Source organism: Rhodamnia argentea, chromosome 2, assembly GCF_020921035.1.
Source record: "Rhodamnia argentea isolate NSW1041297 chromosome 2, ASM2092103v1, whole genome shotgun sequence".
In the NCBI taxonomy this organism is placed as follows: domain Eukaryota; kingdom Viridiplantae; phylum Streptophyta; class Magnoliopsida; order Myrtales; family Myrtaceae; genus Rhodamnia; species Rhodamnia argentea.
Window position 1 is genome coordinate 24240669 of NC_063151.1, and position 23823 is coordinate 24264491.

At 42.6% G+C, this 23823-nt stretch overlaps 2 protein-coding genes across 2 annotated transcripts in view; both read left to right on the forward strand.

Moving 5' to 3' along the window:
* LOC125313908 (beta-amyrin synthase-like) overlaps positions 1–23823 on the forward strand; it is a 33081-nt gene that overhangs the window by 6091 nt on the left and 3167 nt on the right. Inside the window, exon 17 of the transcript XR_007197620.1 lies at positions 20784–20793. The gene's annotated coding sequence lies outside the window, so the exon portion shown is untranslated. The remainder of the gene's footprint in view (positions 1–20783; positions 20794–23823) is intronic.
* Positions 12858–18088, forward strand: LOC115752711 (beta-amyrin synthase-like). Its single transcript, XM_048275075.1, has 16 exons — positions 12858–13061; positions 13995–14270; positions 14382–14579; positions 14713–14797; positions 15091–15257; positions 15353–15541; positions 15647–15760; positions 15916–16035; positions 16142–16264; positions 16360–16458; positions 16663–16719; positions 16836–17026; positions 17108–17285; positions 17399–17479; positions 17570–17653; positions 17934–18088. Exons 1-16 carry the CDS (start codon positions 12861–12863, stop codon positions 18054–18056), a joined length of 2286 nt encoding a protein of 761 aa, XP_048131032.1. The 5' UTR covers positions 12858–12860; the 3' UTR covers positions 18057–18088.

Here is a 23823-nt window from a genome sequence, read left to right on the forward strand (position 1 = left end):
CGTCGACAACTATCGATTTTGAGCCAAACAGGTATCTCGGCCTGTCAAACTGTCATAACTAACGATAATCCTAGATGGTCATCACCCTGCATGATTACTCTTTAACTATTCCTTTTGGAGGCTTGGCTCACATGTAATAGACCCGGTCATCATAAATGGTGATCTCCAAAAGAAGCGTGGTTTGAGCACAGACTAGGTCCATATTAAATTTGGACGAGTGGCAAAATAGTGATAGCCAGGGCAAGAGCACTCGGACAAGGTGCAGCTCTTGACAGGTTCGTAAGATGACGAATGAAGTTGGAATGGACCAAAGTGCGCATTGTTACTACATACCACGGTTAATCAAATACTCCTTTGAAGAGCTTAGCCCACGTGAAATGAGGGGTGGTTAAAATACCGGCGCACCGTATAACTTGTCTTTTACGAAGATTTTATAGTTCATTACGACGACAAATCTTAACAGACAATGCTCTCACATTTAAACGACAAGCTTCTTCGCATTTTCTAATGTAGGACTCTTTCCCGATTAAGTACATTACAAACCCGCCAATAGCCACATTTCAATCTTAGAACTAAAAATTGAAAGATTGAAGTCAAAAGCCAAAAGTGAAACCAAACATCTACTTCACCTGAGTTTACAGTGTGACATCTACTTTTAATGAACCTTCTCCTTTAAACCTGAAGCGTCAAAATTGTTTGAGAAAGAATTTTTTGTAAATCAGTTCATGGACTTTCACATGTTTGGTTTGCTGAAAATCGGAAAATATTTACGGCCAATCAAATGTGCAAGCTTAAAATTTGGGAAAATGAATTCCCTAACCAGAAAAAGGAAAAATATTTTCCTAAAAAATGGTTTCCTCAAAAGCATTTTCTTTTTTATCATGAAGTTTTCCCCGAACTAAACTTACCCCGATCTTCGTACATGTTATGAACGCAGTAATTATCATGACGTAAAATTCAAATGAGGCTTGCCGAGTTGAGCTTAAACTTTAAGCGAAAACGAGCACTCTACGATCTCTTCCCAATGATGATACAAGAAAGAGAGCTGTAGTGGGTGCGTTGAAAATTGCTCCAAAGCACCATTTCATTGGGAATCATCTCGATTTGTCAGCTTTCTGTCAACAATTAACACCACCATAGGCTTCACCTTAAACTCACCTTCTTGAACCCTTGAAATGTAAGTTTTGGTTAAGCATTTCATCAAACAGATAACTAAGATCTTAACATTGCTCGTGTAATCGCATTAGGCCTGCAATACAGTTAAATTGCAAATATCGAAGGCTTCTATTCTAAGTAAATGAATGAACTCGATCGAACATCTGCCATTTATTAGATGAGATTAGCCTGAGATTGACATGTAAAACACACAGGCGGTTGCAAGTCGAAGTCTTTCAAGGTTCCTCTGCTATTTTCTCCATCCGCGTGTCTTTCTTTTTGCGTGGAAGGTGTAGCTAGTGGTTGTATATGTGGCGTAAAATCAACCTGTAAATTGAAAGTTGATTCTAGGCATCCATGTTGTTGGAACCAAAACAATAATAATGACTCTGAAAATTTAGAACAAGGGCACAAATAAAGATTGGAGGGAGAACTTATTGAAATGCAAATGCCTTACTTCGATGTGCATTACTACTACTCTTGAACTTCACGACCTTTTTGTAGTGGCTATTGTCGGAGACACATGCTGCACGAGGGTGGTATTAGGAGTCGCGCATCAATTTCAGAATAATAATCCGAGCAAATAATCCACGTTAGCAGAATATAGTCATAAAATAACAGAATTAGAAGAATACATTAGAGAATTTGTTATCGAAGTTCATCCAAACTTGGATTACGTCTCCGCGCAGAGGCATTCTATGAATCCACTAGTTTTCGAGAAAAATGAGAATACAACTAATGATCTTCTCGGAAGATCGGGGCAAAAAAGAAATCGAGAACACTCTATAATACCGTCATGGCCTCTCTTTTCCTTTTTCTCTCTATTCATTACTTTGCGCTTCTCTCCCCTTTTTTTTTTTTTTTTTGGCTCTTATGACGGCTATTGTCTTTACATCGCTAATATAAGAGGTATAGCTTTTAACCTAGGAGCAAACAAGGACAAAAGAAAAAAATAGCCTTTAATGAAATATTTTGGCTTCACATGCCAACAATCTCCCACTTGAAGACAAATATATCTAATGCATCAAACAACTTTGCATCCATCCTCTTCAAAAACTAGTAACTGAAACTTGTGTCTCTGCAATACTCCTCATCAATTAACATGGAGTAATGTCAATAGTACTAGTACATAAAATATGCTTCTATCTGTCTACTACCTTGGTAAACATGGATTCTTTGAGCTATCAATCTTCTGTAGCTTTAACTCGTTATCTTTTAATGCTGCCTTATGAAGTGATAATGCTTCTTGATATGTCTAGGTAGTCTTGTAGCCACATGATTTCCTTAGAGGCTTCCGTGATTGCCACGTACTCTGCTTCTGTCATCGATAAAGCCACTATTTTCTGTAGTTGAGATACCCTACTCACTATTGTACCCGCAACTGTAAATTTATATCCAGTGGTACTCTTACCACTATCTCGTTCACCCAAGTGATCTGTATCCATAGATGTACCTCCATAACAAAGAGATTAATTTGATGTACCCGCTAGATATCTCAATATCCATTTTCTTGCATGCCAATGCTCTTTGCCCGGGTTTTGCAAATATTGACTCACAATTCCCATTGCCTGTGTAATGTCCGGTCTCATGCTCACCATGGCATACATCAAACGTCCTACTGCTGATGCGTATGGAACTATCGCCATCTCATCTTTCAAAGCTTGAGTATTCGGACACATATGCTTGGAAGTTTGAAGTGACTCGCTAGAGGAGTCGCAATCGGTTTTGCCTTATCCATGTTAAATCTCTTCAACACCTTGTTCACATAGTCTTCCCGCGACAACCATAATTTCTTATTTTTCCTGTTCCCGATGATTTTCATGCCTAAAATCTTCTTGGCCTCTCCCAAATCTTTCATAGCAAACTACGATGCTAACATCTTCTTTACTTCTGCGATTCTCTTCATATTAGAACTAGCAACTTGTCATGCCCCAATCCCCGGGCCCGCAACAACCCTATCAAATCGCCTCAGGTCATAAAAGGACGACGTTCCAGGCACGTCATCGACCCATTATTTTATCTTATTATTAAGTGCATACGGAACGTGTAACTCCCAAACAATTATAAAATACACAGGGATAGAAAAGCAGGAAATCACTCCAAACAATTCTTTTTATTTATTTACTGTTAACCCTAGGAAGAATGTGTATATACAAGCCCTACCTCGGGGCCACTTCCTATAACCCTCAAAAATACCGAATCGGGATTATGGGTTAACACTACTCCGTGCTACTCAAAAAGAAACCGCGAACACTTCCGACTTCCATAGCTAAGGACCTAAAGAAAAATTGTTAACAACAACGGGGTGAGATATAAAATCTCGGTGAGTCAACGCCTAAGTCCGAGTAGGACATTAACTCGCTCAAGGCATCCTAAGCATGTAATACAATAATGATGGTAAACCAATAGCGTGCGATCTTTGCAACGCTTTACCTATCACAGAATCGGATCCAAAATCAACAGTCCACCATCAAGCACATGCAGGCTTACCCCACCTTAGTCAACACATTAAACAATTCATATATATGTATATAACCAAGGCACATAACCGGAACACTCATCATAGATTGCATGCATAATGCACCACACATGTTCTAGTTATTAACGACCATTCTCGGTCTAGTAAAACCATGCTCTTCTGGCAGAGCCAGGCACCATTCCATTCCTTCGGCAACGGCAATCGACAAACCCCGTGGTTCCAAGTACCCTCAGCATGGATTAACAATCGGGCATTCCTATAGGGAGCGTCGGTCCATCACAAGCTGCAACCGGCATCTAATAAGTCATGTGGTTCCAAGTACCCTCGGCACGAACTTACCAAGCTCGAACCCTTGTACCCGGGGGTCGGCTTCGTCCTTACGTACCCGAGAAGACGATATCCATTATGTGACCATACACGCACGACGTGCAACCAACCAATTTATATCTTTGCATTTAACCCAATGCACACTCACAAACAGTCGTGCTCAAAACTTGGCTCAAGGCCATTTTCATGCTTAAAATGTCAGTCCACACATGATCACATAAATACACATATTGTCCACCCGACTTTGTATCTAAAAACAGAGTAATCGGTCATGACACTCAACGGTCATCACACAGTCACCCAATAATAATAATCCAATAATTAACAATTAAATAATTATCACAATTCTAATTAACTGATTTAATTACAATTAAAATAGCAATTAATAAATTTCCAACATAAATAATTAAATCTATCTTGATTAATAACCCGACTTTAGTTAATTAATTCATCTTAGTCAATTAATCCATGCTTTGATTAATTGTCACTTTAATAATAAATCGACCCGATTTTAGGCAAATAATACAATTTATAATTTAAATAAATACATCTAATACCCACTAATTATTCTAATCGCAGTCTACATCAATTATTCTAATTCCCGAATGCGGTTAACACCCTAATCAGAGTTTAGGGGTCGACTCACAACTCCAATGTTCGATGTAGAGTCGGGCGTGGCGGTGTCAAAAACAAGCCACTTGTTTGAATCGGGTCTCGGGTTATTGTTCGGGTCAGGTCGGGTTGGCGGTTCGGGTCAGATCTCGAATTTTGGGTCGAGTCACTAGTTTTGGGTCCGGTCGGAGTCGGGTTTCGTGGGCTCTTGTTCACGGCATGGGGGTTTCGGGTGGTTGGGGTGGAGGAGCAGGCGTCGGGGCTGTCGCGGGTAGCTGGAGGTGGCTGGTGGTCGGCGGTAGGGCGGGCCGGACGGCGGCTCGACGAAGGTAGCGGCCGGAGCTCGCGGATCCGGTGGGCTGGGGTTCTCGGATCTCGCGGCTTGGACTCGGGTGGCCGGCGTCGGGGGTAGCCGGGGTGGTCGTCGACGGCCGGGACGAGCTCGGTTCACGGCGGCGTCGGAGGCAACGAGACGGAGGACGGCGGTCTTGTGGGTCTCGGGTCCGACGGTGTCGTGGGTTCGATGTAGCAGTGGCGGTCCGGCGAGGCGACGGCACGAAGGACGACCGGCCGGAGTGGTGCGACGACGGACAAAGGCGTAGACCGGGTGGTGGTGGCGGTATGGTTAGGCGTCGCATGGTGGAGGGGTTGGTCACTCGATTGCAGAAAACGAAAGACGTAAGAGAAGTGAAGAAGAGAGAAGAAGATGATGATGAACCAAGAGGAGGGGTGGGCTCTGGTGGCGTGAAGAATGAGGGAAAAGAGAGAGAGAGAGAGAGAGAGAGAGAGAGAGAATTAATTGGAGAGAGAAAAAAGATGGGATGGGATGAGGTGATGGAGATGGGTGTCCATGTGGGATGGGGGCTGAAGATTGAAGAGTTGGGGGGTTTCGGTCAAAGAAAGAAAAGAATGGGGCCATGGTCTCTTCAAAATTAATTTTTTTGTCTTATCTAAATAAAATCTAAGGGCAAATTGATAATTTGGCAAAATGGGTACCAGTAGTGATTTGGCTCAATCGATCGAGAGCAAAACCGATATTTTGGCATTTAGGGTTCGGACAAGACCGAAGTTGCGCGCGAAGGGTCTCAACACTATGAGTCAACGTTTGACTATTCAAACTTGACTTTTTCTGACGTATGTCCCGGAATGACCAATCATCGCCTCTTAAATCCTCAAAATCCAAATTTTATTTTCCACTTTAGAATTCATAATTTTTCTTATAGACACTAAATTTCCGGGACGTCACACAACTAGCATGTCATCAACATATAAAGAGAGATATATAATATCATCATCGCTATACTTTCGAAAATAAACGCAATAATCAGCCTCACAATGTGCAAATCCTTTTTCTTCCATAAAATCATCAAATTTTAAGTACCATTGTCGCGGGGCTTGCTTCAAGCTATACAAGCTTTTCTTCAAGCGACACGCCATGTGCTCTTTACCGTTGACCACAAAACCTTCTGGTTGCGCCATGTATAACTCTTCATCTAGATCACCATGCAAAAACGATGTTTTTACATCTAACCGCTCGAGATAAAGATCCTCCACTACAACTATACTCAATAAAACTCTAATTGATGTCATCTTCACTACCGGTGAAAATATCTCGTAGTAGTCAATCCCTCCTTTTTGAGAAAAGCCCTTTACTACAAGTCTCACCTTGTATATGATACTACCGGCTGCTTCACTTTTGATCCTATATACCCGCTTGTTTAACAAAAACTTTTTACCAGTGGGCAACTTGGTCAACTCCCAAGTTTTGCTCTGAAGTAACGAGCTCATCTTGTTTTTCATAGCACGCTCCCACCGCATGTGAGATATGTTTTTCTTTGCCTCATCATAAGTTTCCGGCTCTCCCGAATATTTATATAAGATATGGCTCGGAACAATATTAGTTGATGGATAAAAAATTACCTTTGGCTTTCTCAAACGTGTAGATCTCCTCAAAACAGATACTTCGTGGTCGTTAGTTTGTTCCGGATCATCGTATTCCTCTTGACCGCCAGCTCATTGATAGTCAGATTTTTCTTCAACTAGGGAATATGTCCGGTTTCAAGCAAAATTAGACGTTTTCCACCCGATATATTCACAATCATAGTTCCTTTTCCTACAATTGGACATATGTGGTTGTTTCCCACAATCATTTGTTCAAAATCTCCATTGGCATAATCAGCAAATATATCTCTTTGCGAGGTGCAATGAAAAGAAGCATTAGAATCAAGAAACCACTTATCTCGTTGTTAAGTCAAACCCCGAGATAAGCACAAATTCTCTAGCAAAGGTTCATCGCTTACCACATTAGCTCCTTGATTCTCTTCTCGTTGCTTCTTCTTATAAGCTTCACATTGAAATCTACGATGTTCTCTCCGGTAACAAAACCAGCACTCATCTTTTGCAACCTCTTTTCCCCTAGATTGTGACCCGCCATACCCGCTGAATTTTCCTCTACTCTTACTTCTCCCACGGTTCTCTACTGCTAGTGCCGTTGAAGATGCAGATACCGAAAACTTATCTCCACCCGAGACTTTCCTTCGCATCTCTTCATCCATGATACTACTCACAGCATCATCCGGAGTCAAATCGTCCTTTATGGTACTCGAAATTCCCTACACCGCGGTATTGTAACTTTCCGGAAGGGAACATAAAAACAACAAAGCTTGTAGCTTCATATCCATATTTATACCTACTGATTCTAACCGACCTATAACCTACGTGAAACCGTTAATAGGCTCTACAATAGAACCTCCGTCGGATAATTTCATATTAACCAACTTCTTTAGCAAAAACATTTGATTTGATGTGGACGGTTTCTCATAGATATTCGTGAGAATATCCATGGCTTCTTTTGCAGTCTTCGCTTTCGCGATGTGATATCCTGTGTTTTTCGTCACCCTATACAAATCGCACCTAACGCCTTTCGATCAAGAATTTTCCATCCTAATTCTGTTGTTGGATCCACTTCCGCAAGTTCGGGTTTCCAACCCTCAAGTGGTGCATAGAGATCTTTTTGATAAAGATAGTCCTCTATTTGGAGTTTCCACCATCCGAAATCTTGCCCATCAAACTTATCAATTCTGATTTTATCTTCTGCCATACTATTTGCTTTCAATCTAATGTCACCGAAAAACCCTCGATGTTTTCGATTAGCCAACCCGTCTCTGATACTAGTTGATGGGAGTGCACAACTGAAGCCCGATACCTTTGCCTGGAAAGATCACCAAGAGGAAGCCCAAGTCCGAGCCCGTTAACATATTCAGTCAAACCCACATTTACTCAAAAGCTTAAGCTAATAAGTTATGGGCCAACATGGGTATATTAACAGCTCTACACTACTTTGATTCTCCGATGTGGGATTTCTTTAACACAACTCACTTACATGTACATCCTAACAGTCTCCCCCTCACGTGTGAGCTCGGTGTTAAGTCCGATCCGCTCCCCCTTAATTTAGGTACCCTTCCGCATCAACTTATCTCAAGTTGAATAGCCCAATCTCATGACCATGAAGTCTACCTTTGGGCCCGCTCAATAACCGCATGGAACACCAACCATCGGCTCTGATACTAGTTGTTAGAAATCGAGAACCAATTCCAGAATAATAATCCAAGCAAACAATCCACGCTAGTAAAATATAATCATGAAAGAACGGAATCAAAAGAACACATTAGAGAATTTGTTATCGAAGTTCACCCAAACTTGGGCTACGTCTCCGTGCAGAGGCATTCTGCGAATCCACTAGTCTTCGAGAAAAATAGGAATACAACCAATGATCTTCTCACAAGATCAAGGCAAAAAAGAAATCGAGAATACTCAAGAATGCCGTCACATCCTCTCTCTCTCTCTCTCTCTCTCTCTCTCTCTCTCTCTCTCTCTCTCTCTCTCTCTCTCTCTCTCTCTCTCTCTCTCTTATATGGCGGTTACTACCTTTACACTACTAATATAAGAGATATAGCTTTTAACCTAAGAGCAAAAAAGGACAAAAGACAAAAAAAGCCCTTAATGAAATATTTTGGCTTCACACGCCAACAGGCGGCACATGCAGCAGTAGGGCATCTAACTCTTATTGACTCGAACTACCGATTAGCCCCGTAGATAGATATATGCCTTTATCGGTCACATCCGACTTCACAACCGCATCTCACTGGATGGCTTCCGTCGAACTCGAAGAAATTTGGAAGCAATCAAAGGAGTCACTCGAAGAGGGGGATACTCCACCCTCTAAAGCGGTTTGTCAATTGAGTCTATTCTTTCAATTTTGGTTGGAAAATCACTAACGTGAACGCTAGTTGTCCTACGTGGCATGACCACCACCGACGTGGACAATTTTAAATTTATTTTAACATTATTTTGATTTTTGGTTTTTTTCTATTTTTCTGTATTATTCTTTTTCCATTTTTCCTTCCGCCGGGGCCTAGTAGAGGGAAAAAGGAAAAAATGAAAAGAAAAAAAGAAAAAAAGTAATGAAGAAAAATTAATAAAGTGAAAAAATAAAAATGCATAAAAATTCAAAAAAAAAAAATAATAAAACATCATTAAAATTTGTCCGTTTCGGCGGCGGCCGTGCCACGTAGAACGACCGGCATCTACGTTAGTGATTTTTGGCCATAATTGGCTGGATGGATTCAATCGACAAAACGTGGAAATATTTGGGACTTAATTGGGAAAACTACAAGATTTAGGACTGTTTCAATTGACAAAAGTATACTAGGTTTAGGACTTTTAGACAATCTTTTCGATGCTTAGATTTGATTCATTTTGCGATATTTCATTATTAAATGCGAGAATCTAATTAGGAAATAGCAATACAATTCAATTATTAGATGCATGATTTTTACGAAATCTTGTATTGAATGGTCCTCTCTCATTCATAATATAATTCGCCTAAACCAATCCTAGAATCATTTTTTCATTTGTTATTGAAATGACGCTGAAATTTTGGTCACATACTTTTGAGAGAATGACGGTGTATGCCAGTTAAAATTGATCATTCCTAAAGATACGGGAATCAAAAGTGTATATCCCGCACTCTAAAGCGGTATGGTATGCTAGAGTGGTTGGCGAGCTAGGACCTTAGCGCTTTTCTTTAAGAGAAGTAAAGGGGAGGGATGATGGCTATTTGTGATCATGCAGGGGATTAGCCCTTTGGATCCCTCGGTACTATACCTATATCAGTACGTTGGAACCCTAGGTAATATTCCGGATGAAATTATCGAGAAAGTTCTAAACCTGTTACACTTGTGCAAATTCAGTCATAAACCTTTTAATTAGGCTAATTTAGCTTAAACCTTTTTACAATTTATCAATGTAATCTGTTCGGTCAATTTTGGCCGAAAATCGGTGGCATGAAGATAAGCCATTCGACATGACATGGGTGGCACTAACATGGAAAAATTTTGCTAAATTTTCTAATTTTTTCCTCTTTTTTTTTCTTTTTCCTTTCTTACCAGTGGCGAACGCTGACCATCACTTGTGGCCAGCGATGAGGGCGAGCGCCCGCAATGGCCCCCCTTGCCAAATCTTGCCAAGTCAACCTTGCCGGGTCTCGCCTAGGCGAGTTCGAGGGCCACCCTTGTCCGCCATTGCTCGTGGTCGATGGCTGGCTAGCCATTGGCGAAAAGGATGGGGAAAAACAAAAGGAGGAAAAAATTAAAAAAAAAAAACTATAAAAATTATTTACGTCGGCGCCGATCGTGACCCGTAGGAAAGCCGGTACCAATGTCAACAATTTTTGGCTAAAGTTGGTGACATAGACTACATTAACAAATCATTAAACTACTTAGGACTGGATTAGTACAAGTGCAATAGGTTTAAGAATTTTTTTTTTGGTGAGTTTCCCTAACATTCCCGCTTGGAGCTATATGAATTCTGGGCCTTCTATCTTGCCCTTGCTCAAGCGCCGTTCCTTGATTTCAATAGAAATCCTTTTTTCGGAATGTCGACCTCCTCCAATTTCCTTTTTGTTGTTTCCTTCGTAAAGCCGGCTTTATTTATTTTGCCATTCATTAAGGAAGCAGAATTCGGTGAGTACGTTCCGAATTGCGGAGCACTTGCCGGGTTGCGGATTTGTTCGTACAAAACAATTTCTCACCGCAAGGATCGCTGGGCTTACGACCCATTCCAACATTATTTATGTGCAGATCAATGCCGAGTACGTCAAGATTAGCCCGTGTAAATCTAGTGTATCCTAAGTGACATGTGTCGAGGTTTTCATTGAGGAGCCATGCGCAGTGCCAATCTTTCAAACGATCGTGCATGATCCATAGCATCGGCAGCACGCGTCGGGTCGGGAAGGAAGGAGCTCGACATGTCGTGGTGCCAAGGAATCATGAATCGAACTCTTCTAAGGCTAATCAAATATTAAGTGCCTAAGATTATCGATGTGTTCAACACATAAAAAAAAAAAAAAAAAACCAAAATCGTTTCGAGGGACCGCCCAAATTTATCTGGTACGCGACAAGATGACAATAGAAGTTAGCTTCTTTCCCACACATTTAAACGCCGACGGTTTAGTTATCTTCCACCCAATTCATCATTCAATGTATTAAGTTGTGAGAGGCATCACGAATGCGCGTAATCGAAAGTGTGTTAGGCTTATGTTGGCAATTCAAGTTGGCATTATTATTAAGCGCCAACGGTTTAGTTATCTTCCACACATTTAAACGCCGACGGTTTAATTAGTTATCTTCCACCCAATATGAACGTGAGAACTGCATTTATGCCATAGGCGTATCAAGACTGATTTTTCAGATAATTGGCGCGTCAAGGGAAGCTTTATATGGACGACACGTCTATTGAAATTGCCCATCTGTAATCCGGCATATGACTATGTACACATGTCTTGCTCGTCAATTGTACGGTGTTGATATGGAAAGTGATCGGACGGGATCGTATTGGCCCATGTCCGCCACGCATTATCTGGCCCGTTAACTTTGTAGGAGGGCTATATTTTACCTTGGGAAAACTACCACAAAAAGTCTTAAACTGATTACAACTGTGTCAATCCAATTTTAAATCATTTTTTTTTCTTTTTGCTAATTGAGTCATAACCTTTTGCATTTGTGGCAATTCAATCTATCCACCCAATTTTAATAGGAAATCGATGATGTGACGCGACAAGTGCCGACGTGAACAATGTTTAATAATATTATAAAGAATTTTGAAATTTTTCTACTTTTTTATTTTCTTGTTCCTTTTTGTTCTGTTCTTTCTTTTCTTCTTCCTTCTTCCTCCAGCCGGTTGTCGGACTCGACAACTAGCCAGAGGTGAGGATCCACGAGGTCAACCTCTGCAGCGAGCTATTCGCTACGGGCTAGCAAGGCGAGCTTTGCCAAGGGCAAGTGAGCTCGACCTTGTTGACCCTCGCCTCTGGCCGATCGCCGGACTCAGCGACTATTAGAGAAAGAAGGGGGGAAAAAAAGAAAGAGAGAAAAGAAAAAAAAAACATAAATAAAACAAAAAAAGCGCGAAAATATTATCGAAATTGTTCACGTCAGCGCCGATCCAGCGATTTCCGATCAAAATTGGGCGGATGGACTAAATTGGCACAAATGCAAAAGATTTAGAACCTAATCGGCATAAACAAAGTTTATGACTGAATTAACACAATGATAATAAATTTAGAACCGTTTTGGATAATTCTCGTGTTTTTTCCTCCGACCATGCTTCCCGTAGGTGAGTGGCGAGTTACAGAGATCACCCGCTCGCGAATTTAGTTAAATGACAATCCCGGGGGTTGGCCCGTATTCGACATACCACTCAATTTCGTACGAATAGTAGATCCAACATTACTTAATTTTGTTGGGGGGAACCTGCTAGCATTGTTGGACTTTTGTTGTATTAATTGAGAGAAGGAAAAAGGAAGAAGGCAGCCACCCAAGACGTGCGTGCATAAATAGATAGAGGTCCCTCTTCCTTCTCCACAAGAACACAACCAGCGCTTTGGTTTGGTTTGTTTGCAGAGAGGAAAGCTCGATTCTTTTCTCATCTGCTCCCTCAAATCTCTCGCAAGCAGAAGGAGAGGTAGATGTCTCTCTGTGCAAATGGTTCATGCTCTCGCAGCTATGCTGGACTAAGATCATGGAGCGAAGAGCTTCGATATCGTAATGCATGCAGATGTTCGATATAGTCTCGGGAAAAACGGGCACAGTTCGTGAATATGTAATGAACAAGCTCACTGAGGAGATTTTGTTTGACAGCAACTCATTATCTTCTGTTTTTTTTTTTTTTGTTTTCTTTCTTTGCGTGACCATCAGGAAGGACGGTTTGCGTGTGACCCCGATACAGAATGTGGAGGCTGAAGATAGCAGAAGGTGAAGACGGTCCCTATTTGTACAGCACCAACAACTACGTGGGCAGGCAGATTTGGGAGTTCGACCCCGAGGCCGGCACCCCCGAGGAGCACGCAGATGTCGAGGCCGCTCGCCGGCACTTCTACGACCACCGCCACCAAGTGAAGCCCTGCAGCGACCTCCTCTGGCGCACGCAGGTACGTAACACATCCCACGCACCTGAACCACGCACAACCAACAACACTACTCCGCTGTCCTGTTCCTCTGTGTGTGGTGGGGAGGAATCGTCTTCTTCATTTTCTTTCTATTTTTATGTCGACTTCAGAATTGAGGACGGCATTGAGCTCCAGGCACACGAAGAGAAGCCGTACATGCACCTCTACGCACGTGTCGGATCCGACCCGTATACTTAGAATCAGTTTTCAACCATGCTAGCTAATTGGGCATCTAAGTTTCGGCCACGTAGATAGCCTGATGTTGTTCTAGTGGGGTTGAATTGTGGGTGTGAAGGAGACGAGGTCGGATTGGAAAAGGAGAGATTTGACCCTTTGGATCGGGGGAGGTCAGCGAGGAGACACGAAGTAGCAACCAGACATCTCGGGTCAAAAAAATCCAACCCAACCTTGGCCTCTCTTCCTGGCTATGTCGTTTCCTCTTCTTTCCAATTTGGAAAATTTTGCTCTAGCTTCAATACCCCCCACGCCCACCAAAACGTGAAAAACGAGCTCGGCATGGCAGCCTCATCGGAGATCGAGCGAAGAGATCATCTTGATCTCGGGACTTGAACTCTGTAGATCACTAGCCCGATAACGTTCGAGGCCACTACTAGCACTGAGGGGTGGAATCACGTCTTGGTATCATTTTTATAACTTTAGAGCATTGATACATCAGACGTGAACTAATCTGAGAGTTGCTTGAATCCCCGTCATAATTCAACATTCTACTTGTGTTTTGAAAATGATAAAAACACTCTACTCTCAAACACCAATTGGAACTTCGCCTCACGCGCACATTTGTTTAGTACAACGTTACTGTTGTTGCTTGTCGTATGGTTTAAAGCTTGTCATGTGGGGTAATACGAAGTGATGGCCCAAGCTAGAGCTGAAGCATGGTGCATGATTTCTGGGCAGTTCCTGAGGGAGAAGCAGTTCGAGCAGACGATCCCGCCGGTAAGGGTGGAGGATGGCGAGGAGATCACCTACGACAAGGCGACCACCGCGCTGAGGCGGGCCGTCTGCTTCTTCTCTGCCCTGCAGGCCAGCGACGGCCACTGGCCCGCCGAGAACACCGGCCCTCTCTTTTTCCTCCCTCCCCTGGTCATGTGCGTCTACATCACCGGCCACCTCAGTGCTGTCTTCCCTGCCGAGCACCGCAAAGAGATTCTCCGCTACATCTACAACCACCAGGTACTCTTTCCTCGCGAAAAGAAAGACACACGGATGGAGAAAATTGCAGAGGAGCTTTGAAAGACTTCTGACTTGAAACTCTGTTTATGTCTGGCGCTCATTTTGTTGCAGAATGAAGATGGTGGTTGGGGCTTGCACATTGAAGGTCACAGCACCATGTTCTGCACCACCCTGAGCTACATATGCATGCGCATTCTCGGGGAAGGGCCTGATGGTGGCCTGGACAATGCTTGTACTCGGGCCAGGAAGTGGATTCTTGACCGCGGCGGGGTCACCTACATACCCTCCTGGGGCAAGACTTGGCTCTCGGTAATCTCCCGCTCTTCCTTCACTGATCGTCGAAAAATTGTTCTCAGGATTGTTCTGTGCATGTGTTTGAGTGAATCATATATTTGACTTTGTGCTTGTGCTTGTTTGTTGTCTGGTCATGCCTGCTCTGTAGATTCTCGGAATTTTTGATTGGTCTGGAAGCAACCCAATGCCCCCTGAGTTCTGGATCTTGCCTTCATTCCTCCCCGTGCATCCAGGTTTGTTTTCCCAGATTTTCTTGATCTTTTCCTTTATGGTATTCTATAGTATTCCCGTACATTTAATTGTACAGTGGTGTTAAGACAAATTTGTTGGACTAATTTTCAAATTAGAACCATGTGACACTTTTGCTCCACCAACAAGAATACAGCATTGGCCTTTTATTGAAGTCGGTCACCCTTCAAGAATTCCCCTTGGAAGATAGAAAGTTTCAACTTCTGTTTTGTGTAATCGCATTTCTCCTTAATTTCATAGATATGTTGTCTGAATTGTCCAATTTCGATTGATGTAGCTAAAATGTGGTGCTACTGTCGGCTGGTTTACATGCCTATGTCGTACTTGTACGGGAAAAGATTCGTCGGGCCGATCACCCCTCTGGTTCAACAGTTGAGAGAAGAACTTCATACTCAACCCTACGACACCATTTGCTGGAGAAAAGTCCGCCATCATTGCGCCAAGGCAAGTATCACTAGCTGGTCCAAAATATCGATCCAGGATCAGATAGTATGCGGGTCAGCAAATTTTTGACGGAATGATTCCAATTGTTGTTGCAGGAAGATCTCTACTATCCCCATCCATTAGTACAGGATCTGATGTGGGACTGTCTGTACATATTCACCGAGCCTTTTCTCAACCGTTGGCCGTTTAATAAACTAAGAGAAAAGGCTCTTCAGGTGACGATGAAGCACATTCACTACGAAGACGAGAACAGTCGATATATCACAATTGGATGTGTAGAAAAGGTAGTGAATACATACATTTAAACGGTGGAGAGAGACATAAAATCGCAAAATTTACAGATCATGGGAAACATCAATGAGAATATATTTCGCTTTGGACTTGGACAGGTGTTATGCATGCTTGCTTGCTGGGTAGAAGACCCAGACGGTGACTATTTCAAGAAGCATCTTGCTAGGATACCGGACTACCTTTGGGTGGCTGAAGACGGAATGAAGATGCAGGTTAGTAGTAGTGTCACTGAACCGTGACAGAATCGGGCTTCCACTTGAACTGAGAAATACTTGTGCTGCATGTTTGAAAGATGAGAAGATTGATTTAGTAAAGTGAGACCATCTAGAGGAAAGCTTAGTATGGTGTTTGGCTCATACATTTGCAGAGTTTTGGAAGCCAAGAGTGGGATACGGGCTTCGCCATCCAAGCTTTGCTTGCCAGTAATATGACTGAGGAGATAGCACCGGTATTAGCTAGAGGACACGACTTCATTAAAAAATCTCAGGTCTGAATCTGATTCTTGCGAGCATCTGCTTGCCTCCAAAGTTTTTCCTAGTTTTCTTGCTTCCTAACATAAGCTGAACTGCATCGATATGTCAACAACATTCCAGGTCAGGGACAATCCTTCTGGTGACTTCAAAAGCATGCACCGTCATATTTCTAAAGGATCTTGGACATTTTCGGATCAAGATCATGGCTGGCAACTCTCTGATTGCACCGCAGAAGGCCTGAAGGTAATACTGCTTTGAACACCTACACTGCATCCGCAGGTTCAATCCAATCCTAAATTGCTCTGTTTCTCACCGAATCTCTTTTCCTATTTATTCAGTGTTGCTTGCTGTTCTCAACGATGCCACCTGAAATTGTTGGCGAGAAGATGGAACCAGAGAGATTGCACGATGCTGTCAATGTCATACTTTCTCTTCAGGTGAGTACACCATTGTCTTTCTTTTCCAAGCAAGACTTGAGAAAATGTTTGATCTAGATTGGCCAAACTTTGTCTGCTCCATGCATCCCAAACGCATGTTGCCCTCCAAGTCTTCCTTTGAGTTTCCTTAACTTTTATGAGATTCCCATGTATGATTATAAATTATACTATCATCACATCAACCATGAACGTCACTTTTTCCAGAGTAAAAATGGCGGATTGGCTGGATGGGAACCCGCAGGAGCCCAGGAATGGCTAGAAGTAAGTGTTTAATAAATTTGTAGGAATTCCTTGATTAGTCCTGACAGACACTGACATGTATCTTTGTTAATAAATTGCTAAATGAGGATATTATTTTCGTCATTTGTCACTTGCAGCTCCTAAATCCGACAGAGTTCTTAGCTGACATTGTCGTCGAGCATGAATATGTTGAATGCACATCGTCGGCCATAAGTGCGTTAGTTATGTTCAGGAATTTGTATCCCGAGCACAGGAAGAAGGAGATTGAGAGTTCCATACCAAATGCCATACGGTTTCTGGAGAACAGACAAAATCCGGATGGCTCGTGGTATGTTCCTTTTCCATTAGGCATTTATGGATATTTTGGATAAATCAAGGAAACAACTGACTAATTAAGCAATTGTTGCAGGTATGGGGACTGGGGAGTCTGTTTTATATACGGCTCATGGTTTGCGCTTGGAGGACTAGCAACTGCTGGCAAGACGTATAGCAATTGTGCAGCCATGCGCAAAGGAGTCGCTTTTCTTCTACGAACGCAGTTGCAGGATGGCGGGTGGGGAGAAAGCTATCTTTCTTGCCCGAAGAAGGTAATTTCTAGTGGGACCTTCTACATCATGTTTGGCTTCAGCTGTATTCATTGCACGCTTTTCTGGCAACATGCAAATCTTGAATTCTCTAATGTTCAAATCGGTCGATGTAGGAATACGTTCCGCTCGAAGGAAACAAATCGAATCTGGTACACACCGGTTGGGCTATGCTGGGTCTGATTCACGCAGGGCAGGTCAGTGGATGATTTTGTTGTTTGGGTCTCAGTTGCATCGATCAATATTCAAATGAAGTTTCTGACTTTGGTATTTTCATCTACTATCAGGCGGAGAGGGATCCGACTCCCCTGCACCGTGCCGCAAAGCTGCTAATCAATTCACAAATGGAAGACGGCGATTATCCCCAACAGGTTTGTACCTTTCTATAACTTGATCTCAGCTAAGTGTTGATGTTTCGGAAATGATAAGAGTGCGCACCACCAAGATCCACGGAAAGAATTTCCTGTGCAATATAATCCATACAACTAGGGGAACGCAGAGATGATATTAGTCCACGCATATTATCTTGCACACAGTTTGTTTAATTCCTCGAAACATTATCGGTACGAGTTGCCTTACAATGAAACAACATGATCGAAGCATGGACTATGCCTTCCAATATTCTTAATAGTCAATAACTTTGGGTTGCAGGAAATCACTGGGGTTTTCAAGAATAACTGCATGTTACACTTTGCCGCTTTTCGGAACATATTCCCATTGTGGGCACTCGCAGAGTATCGTAGGCGGGTTCCTTTCCCATCGACAGCCCTTTGAAGAGACAAGGCATGCCATCACAGCTTGCCTACTGAGATGACGTATCCATAGAGTTTTTTGGGTCAAACTGTGAGATCCTGGATTTTCGATATACGTATGGCGTTTAAATCCAATAAAAAGGTTTGAGATTGAACTCCAGTTCAATTCAAGATAGTGGATTTTAGAGAATTAGGTATTGGAAATTTGAATTTTCCGAATGGTTGATCGAAATGGTTTAGGGTTCAATCGTTTGTCGTCGCGCCCTAGAATTAAGAATTCCTACGCCGGAGCCTCATTCTGATCAAACCGACCCGAGATTAGACTAAATTACCCTCCACAGGACTGCCGGATATCTGAAATGCCATTGGTTGCAAATTTACCAAAATGCCCCGGCCAATTTAGGAAATCACGATTTTGCCCCTTGGATTTTGGTAAATATCAACACAAGAAAATTAATGTTGTGGGACCCACCTTATCACTTAGTCACCCATAGTCAAAATTTTAGATTTTTCTCTCTCCTTTTTCTTCCTCTTCTCCCTCACGCTTGCTCTCAACCGACCTCCTCTCCCTCTTTCTTTTTCTTCTGTTTTGGCGTGACACCTCTACGACCGCACACCACCATCACCGCCTCACCTCCTCCGACCTTCTCATCTTCCGTCCACCACCATCCCAAGCCACCATTGTCGCCACAGCAGCCTCGGGAAGCCCGAACAGCCCCTGCTTACTGCTCCCCTGTTTTCTGCCGCCCGAGCTGGTGTAACCGACGTTTACTGCAGCTGCCGCTGTTCTGCTATCACCAGCCGCCGTCCAGCCTTCAGCCACCACTCTTAGCCGTCTCTCTTCGTCCTCGCTACCAACCACCGCTGCCGGTTCCGCCGCGAGCCAGCCTGAGCAGCCCCAACGCCTCCCCTGTTTTCGACATCCTCTGTTCTGCGCCTGCTGCTGCTCTGTTCAGATTTCTGTTGCTGCAACAGTCCCCGGCCACCAGCATCGCCTCAGCCACCACCACACCTCTACCCTGACCTCCTCTGATCACCTCAGACCACCGTGCACCGCCGGAAAAGCTGCTGCAAGTCTGAACTAGCTGCTGCTCCCAGCCTGCCCTGTCCCGACCCTTACTGCAGCTGCTTCGATTCTGCTTCTGTTTGCCGCTTACAGCTGCTGCTCCGGCCACCGTGAGCCACCGGCCACCTCCTTCGATATTCCTCGAGGTCTCCCAAGCCATCCTCCACCAGCCGCTAGCTCCGAGGCCCCTCCAAGTCGCGCGAACAGCCGCCTCAGCCCCTGCTGCGCCTGCCCTGTCTCTCGGATGTGCCCTGTTTTGTGGGCCACCGAGTGGGCCGTGGCCGAGATTCTGGGCCAAGAGGGCCGGCCAAATTGGCCGAGGGCCTGGTCCATGTGCCGGCTCCGTGGGCCAAGTTGGCCGATAATTTTGGCCCGTGGCCGAGGGACTAGGCCAATTTGTCTAAGAATTGGAGCCCGTGATCCGATTAAATCCAAAGTTCGTGTCGAGGTATTTTCAAGGATCGCCGACCTACTTGCCTCGCGTAATTGACGGTGAGTCAACCTCCAATCCTTGGTTAGGTTGTTAATTACGTTTGGATTAGTTTAATTAGATTATTAGGTGTTTAAGTATATTAATTAGAGTCGGTTTAGGCTAGAGACTCGGTTTAGGTTAAATGGCCCTAATTAGTTAGGTTAATCTGATTGTGACTAGTGGGGACTGAATAATTGATTGATTGATTGGCCTTGCTTGATCGCGAGTGAACAATAGGTCAAGGATGAGCGCATGATTGATTGACGATTTGGATTTAATTACGTACGATTGAATTGAATGTTTGTCATTGAATTATTTATCTACGCTTGATTATAATCCATATAGATTAATTGATGAAATGCCTTGGCGGATGGCTAGTCAAATTGATTAATTGGTTGGAGTTCGATCACTCGGTTTAAGGATGCGATGTTGCATGGGTAACATGTGCATTTATGTGATTACTCAAGAAGTTTTGTTGTGTGAGCATATCGCGTTAGCATATGACTAAATGCGGATTATAAACTGGCTATTTGTTGAGTATGTTTGAGTGGTCACACGATGGATTATTCCTAGCAAGTTCGTACCGTGCCGGTCGTACGGAACCATACGACTTGTCGGATGCCCGTCGATCCGTGTTGTGCCGGTCGTACGGATCACATGGATTGTCGGATGTCGGTCGCAGCTTGTGATGGACCGAAACCCCTATAGGAATTCCCGATAGTGCCATGTCGTGTCAATCGTACGAATCACATGGGCTATCGGATGCCATCGTCGAAAGTAAGGGACGAAGCCTGGTCCCCGCAGTAGACATTGTCGATCATAGTGTAAAGTCACACTAGTCGTGTGCAATTAGGCCGGATGGCCGTTAATAATTGGACCACGTGTGGTGTCTGCGTATGCGATTGACATGATATCTATGGGTTGTTATGTATGGCATATTATGTTGAATATTGCATACCGTGTGATTTTTAGCAAGTGAGCTGCATGTGATTGGGATATTTATATATCACTATGTGATTGATCGATAGGACCTTCTGAACGAATCAACGCCTTAGCCGGGCTTAGGTGTTAACTCACCGAGATTTATATCTCACCCTATCGTTGTTAAACCATTTTCGGATTCTAAGTGATAGAGCTAGTAATTCTTGAAAAGCCGATAAATATGAAAGTAACGTAACCCTATTTGGAGTAGGTACGAAGTTGATCCTACCCCGTCCCGAAGTATGGGACCAATTAGCATGTCATTTCGGTTGACTCACGACGTGACTGTAAATAAGATCATGTTCTTGAATTAATGTCTTTTTCCTACCGATCTATCCATATCTTATATTTTTGTCCGGGAATATTGTACGTTTCTGCATGCGTAGTTAATCTCATGGGTTGGTAGCGTGCTTGGGACGCTATCCTTCTAACCCGACGGACGATACGGCAGGGATGCCGCGCGCTCGAAGATCGGGATGTGACACAAACAGTGTATCCAATAACCATAGTTCAATGTAATATAATCCGAACTATTGTTTAAATTAATGTAAATGTTTTCACACGTTCTATTTACACCTTATGCGGCGCATTGGAGCATTTATATTTGTTCTGCTCCTTTTCTTATGGTGTTGAGTGAAAATTGTGTCTTTTCCCCCTCTTTTCTCTCATCCGCTTGATGATACACGAGGTAAGAGAGTTTTCATTTATCATATGCAGGTATAGCCCATCCGATATGTATAAGATTCTATGACCGATTGTTCTTAGACCTACTAACACACGACTTATAGACGATGTCCTACTTTCTTTATCATAATGAATCAATTCGGTGCCTCGATTAATGACTGTCAACAACTATCGATTTTGAGCCAAACAAGTATCACGGCCTATCAAACTGTCATAACTAACACATAATCGTAGATGGTCATCACCCCGCATGATTACTCTTAAGTATTCCTTTTGGAGGCTTGGCTCACATGTAATAGACCCGGTCATCATAAATGGTGATCTCCAGTAGAAGTGTGGTTTGAGCACGGACTAGGTCCATACTAAATATGGAAGAGTGGCAAAAGAGTGATAGCCAGGGCAAGAGCATTCGGACAAGGTGCAGCTCTTGGCGGGTTCGTAAGACGACGAATGAAGCTGGAATGGACCAAAGTGCGCATTGTTACTACATACCACGGTTAATCAAATACTCCTTTGAAGAGCTTAGCCCACATGAAATGAGGGGTGGTTAAAATACCAGCGCACTGTCTAACTTGCCTTTTACGAAGATTTTACAGTTCATTACGACGACACATCTTAACCGATAATACTCTCACATTTAAACGATAAGCTTCTTTGCATTTTCTAATGTAGGACTCTTTCCCGATTAAGTACATTACAAACCCGCCAATAGCTACATTTCAATCTTAGAACTAAAAATCCAAAGATTGAAGTCAAAGGCCAAAAGTGAAACCGAACACCTACTTCATTTGAGTTTACAGTGTGACATCTACTTTTAAGTTTGAACCTTCTCCTTTAAACCTGAAGAGTCGAATTGTTCGAGTGAAAGAATTTTTTGTAAATCAGGTCACGGACTTTCACGTGTTTAGTTTTTGCTGAAAATCGGAAAGTATTTACAACCAATCAAATGTGCATGCTTAAAATTTGGGAAAATGAATTCCTTAACCAGAAAAAGGGAAAATATTTTCTTAAAAAATGGTTTCCTCGAAAGTATTTTTTTTTTTTATCATGAAGTTTTCCCCGAACTAAACTTACCCCGATCTTTGTACAAGTTATGAACGCAGTAATTATCATGACATAAAATTCAAATGAGCTTTGCCGAGTTGAGCTTAAACTTAAAGCGAAAACGAGCTCTCTACGATCTCTTTCCAATGATGATACATGCCACACCCCAATTCCTACAAGAATAGGGCAATGACACGGCCATCCTTTCTCTCAAAGTATACAGCCTCAAAATGTAAAACTGCTCAACTTGATATCAATATATATATATATATATATATATATATATATATATATTTCACATATATACGATAAAAATATCATGCGGTTACAGTAAATGAGCTTCCTATAATCTTCAAACAAACTTATACATGCATTCATCAAAAGAGCTATCTCCAAAGCTCAACACACCTACGTACACTTCGTAGCAAAAATTCCCCTACCCAAAAATTCCTTTAACTAACGTTATTTTCACCTCCTACTAGCGACTCGCTGAACCCGAAAACAAATGAAATGGAAGGAGTGAGCTAACACGGCTCAATGAGTAATACATTTCTTCTAAGTAGATCGAACAATCACTATGCACACTTAATATTCAAAATGTACGGTATTTACATCAAGTTCAAAATATATCAAACCTTTGTGATGAAAACAAGTTATATATTATCTTAACATAATATATTCATAACAAAAGTAGTCGTATCGGATAATAACATCGAAGCATACATCAATGGTCTAATTCCACTAATCAATCTTGTCAAAACACATATCAATGGTCTATCCATTGACTAATCTCATCAAATCATATGCCAATGGTCTATCCATTGGCCAATCTCATGCTCAAGATTCTAACCATGGTCACGTATAACGCCCGTGACAAAAGACGACCAAGATTCGCCCCTTGGCAAGGTCTTCACCTCTAATGCCGGTGGCTCGGCCCACAAGGATATCCTAAATAGTATGCGCATACCCACATCCCCACAACCGGGTTCATAGTTATCTTGAGCACTACATAATCAAACAACAACATCTTCGTCATAACCAGAATGTAGCAGAATCAACTCAAAACCAGTAGCATAAATCGTTCGCAAAGCGTATCAAATAGAACAAAACAACAGTAAATGTTCGATCCTGTTTTATGCAACAAATAATGCTATTTTCTCCAATCATAACATACTTAGTATTATCATTTTTGAAATATGAGTTTACAAATACAAAGAAGAAATGGTATCACTCACCCGATAATGCCAAGAGCAAAATATAAAGCTTACTCGAATCAACACGTTCGAAATCCTATCAAATATATGAAAAATGGTATTAAAAACCAAGTAATATGCTACCCAAAAGCATAACTCGAATGAAAGAGGCCTATTTGTCGCTAAAGTGACACCCACGCACCAACAAAACAATCTCCTATAGCGGACATGCATGTTGTCCGCTATGCGCAGCTTGCGCTACTAACTTAAACGGACCGTAACTCCCTTACCCGAGCTCCGATTTAGACAAAATTGTAGTCTAAAGAAAGATCTTTTAATGTACTACAAA